We start from the raw sequence: 3,094 nt of genomic DNA, 5'->3' as shown, positions 1-3,094 counted from the left end.
TAAGGACTACTAGCCAGTCAGGAGCAGAGTATGAGGGCCCTGACAGTACCTAGGTAAGGACTACTAGCCAGTCAGGAGTAGTATGTTGTAAAAATTCATAGTATGACTATTTTGAAAAAAGTGAAGTGAAAACAGGATTTAATTGAAACTCTTTATTTATTATTAAATTACAATAAAAATACAACACACTGTTGTCACCTCTCCAGTGCCTGTGTGTGTGTGTGTGTGTGTGTGTGTGTGTGTGTGTGTGTGTGTGTGGGGACAGTCAGGCCTGGTGTGTCACCAGATTAGTCAGTTCAATATTTACACTGGGCGGCTGTGCACAAGTGTGTGTATGTGTGTGTGTGTGTGTGTGTGTGTGTGTGAGTGTGTATATGTGTGTGTATGTGAAAAAGATGTCAGTTTGGCTCCACATGAAACTACACGTTTCCCTTGTAGCGTCAACCCACTTCCTGGGGGGGGTCAGAGGCTCCAGGGTCAACAGGAAGTCCCTCCAACGGGGGGGAGGGGGTAGAACTCAGAGTGTTTGACCTTTGACCTCCGCCACGTCGCTCTGCAGCCGCCCCCCCGCCGCTCCCAGCTCCTCCCTCTGCTCCAGCAGCCGCCCCCGGGCCGCCTGCAGCCGCTGGTTCAACTCCAGGAACTGGCGACACTGCAGGAACCGCAGGTCCACGTCGCTGTCGGGGGGGCGGGGCGAGTCTGGGGGGGAGGGGGGGACAGGGACATGTTAGTTAGCAGTAATTAGCCTGTGTCTATGCTAATGTTAACTAGCATGTTATTTAGCACTAATTAGCCTGTGTCTATGCTAATGTTAACTAGCATGTTATTTAGCACTAATTAGCCTGTGTCTATGCTAATGTTAACTAGCATGTTAGATAGCAGTAATTAGCCTGTGTCTATGCTAATGTTAACTAGCATGTTATTTAGCAGTAATTAGCCTGTGTCTATGCTAATGTTCACTAGCATGTGATTTAGCAGTAATTAGCCTGTGTCTATGCTAATGTTAACTAGCATGTTAGTTAGCAGTAATTAGCCTGTGCCTCTGCTAATGTTAACTAGCATGTTAGTTAGCAGTAATTAGCCTGTGCCTATGCTGATGTTAACTAGCATGTTAGTTAGCAGTAATTAGCCTGTGTCTATGCTAATGTTAACTAGCATGTTAGTTAGCAGTAATTAGCCTGTGTGTATAATGACAATAAAGGCTTTCTATTCTATTTCTCTTCATATAAGCATTTATATATTTATTTATTTTCATTCATATAACTAATATTGACTTTTCCAGTGTTTTTAATTGCATCTGTGCTGTATTTTTCTTTGAATCTGTGACCTTTGCATAACATTTCCTTCTACTAAAATTACTAACTGTACCAACGGTACTAATGGTACTAATGGTACTAACTGTACCAACGGTACTAATGGTACTAATGGTACTAATTTCTAAAGTGGTATGCCAATGAAGAACCCTTGATTCTAGTCTGACTCTGCAGGTGTGTGTGGACTCACCTTGTCCCGTGTCCTCCAGGACGCTGAAGACGGGGTCGGCGGCGGCGGCTCGGTGGATGTCCTCCAGGATCTGGTCCACCGTGGGGGGGTCGGGTCGGCTGGGCAGAACCACCCTCTTCTTACTCTTGGAACCGATGCTCATTCTGCCCCGGCACCTGCACCCAAACAACTTCAGTTACACGCTTTTTAATGATGATAGAGGAATTATGTTATGAATGTTTTGCCATATTTTGACTAATATTATACTCCACTATTACTCTTTCATTGTGTCTTAAATAAAGTCAATATTACGTTGTGTAATTTTTATTTTGATGACACTAAATGTCTGCCACGGATGTTTAACGGTGTATATAAATGTTAAAAATAATATGTAATGCTTTAAAAAGGTAGAATTTTAATTGATGCATTCAGGGATCAAAATGAACTTTTTCATCCACCAGCCACATGCCTCGTGAATGTTCAAATTACACGAGGCACTTAATACATTAACATCGTCTTTTTAGTAATTGGTGCTAATTCTGAACCCTGAGTGTATTCCCCCTGTGTACTACTAATTACAACGGGAAGGCGTCGCCAGACTTTTGTTAAGTTAACCATTAAATTAAGATTGAATTGTGTCTGTAAATGTTTACATTTAGCAGAACGAGGATTAAAGTACATTTCCAAAATGCTATGGTTTTACTTCTCAATTCGGCATTAGGTACATCACCCAATACTTATCCATTTTAATATAGACTCAACTTATGTACATTTAACCTAGTGGTAACCTAAAGTTATCCTACAGCACAACAGGGCGATAAGCTAACTAGCAAGCTAGCTAGCTAGCTAGATAAATCGGTCCGGATGTGGAAATTTGTTGTAGTCCGGAAAAATATTTCTGAGCCGAATTAAGCAAATTGTCCTCAAGATTCACGAGACATCGCCTATAAAATACAAAAACTTCGTACGTTTTCCCATAAGCAGTTGTAGCTTAATTTTCATAACTGCTATACGGAGTTTGGCGTTTTCTTTGCACAAGACAAAAGTATAACAGCTTCTCGGTGCTTATCGATGTTTAGAAGTCTTGTTGAAAGACGGCAGGTGAGTCTTAACACTTACCTAGACTGTCACCTGTACGTCACTCAGGACTAAAGTTTGGAAAATCCCCAAAATACAGCTGGAAATACAACAATTCTTTGGTAAACACGAACCAAGGGAGCAAAACGTTGCTGGTCCGAATGAACGTAATGTACGTACTTTACGTCATCACCTTCCATGCCACGTCAGTACGTCGACAGCGCAGCTGGTTCTCTGTCGCCCCCTCCTGGTTCAACGGGCCATAGCATGTTAATATTAACCTGTTCCGGTCGAAAAGGACCGATTTACAGGTTCCATTTACCATTAATATGAAATTATAATATGTTACCATGACTACCATAAACAACACAATACCATAAATATGACATTTTTATTCAGATTGCCTCGAGACCTGATGATATTTTTCACAAAAGGCATTTTAACACATAACATAAAGAATATAATGTTCATCCAGGAGATGAAAGACATCTACACACACACACACACACACACACACACACACACACACACACAC

General features: G+C 41.6%; 2 protein-coding genes across 2 annotated transcripts in view; both read right to left on the bottom strand.

Annotated features, from left to right (window-relative positions):
• The window catches only part of LOC117950775 (receptor expression-enhancing protein 6-like), a 27,383-nt gene that overhangs the window by 9,276 nt on the left and 15,013 nt on the right, over nucleotides 1-3,094 (bottom strand). The gene's annotated exons all lie outside the window — the stretch shown is intronic.
• c9h19orf25 (chromosome 9 C19orf25 homolog) lies at nucleotides 341-2,736 on the bottom strand. The gene is made up of 3 exons (XM_034882087.1): nucleotides 2,602-2,736; nucleotides 1,504-1,646; nucleotides 341-699 (listed from the first exon to the last, which is right to left on the bottom strand). The coding sequence occupies exons 2-3, from the start codon at nucleotides 1,643-1,645 to the stop codon at nucleotides 518-520; spliced, it is 324 nt and encodes a 107-aa protein (XP_034737978.1). The 5' UTR covers nucleotide 1,646; nucleotides 2,602-2,736; the 3' UTR covers nucleotides 341-517.

This window comes from Etheostoma cragini, chromosome 9, assembly GCF_013103735.1.
Source record: "Etheostoma cragini isolate CJK2018 chromosome 9, CSU_Ecrag_1.0, whole genome shotgun sequence".
Classification (NCBI taxonomy): domain Eukaryota; kingdom Metazoa; phylum Chordata; class Actinopteri; order Perciformes; family Percidae; genus Etheostoma; species Etheostoma cragini.
The sequence above is the reverse complement of the archived record's forward strand: the minus strand, read 5'-3'. Positions and strand labels throughout refer to the sequence as shown.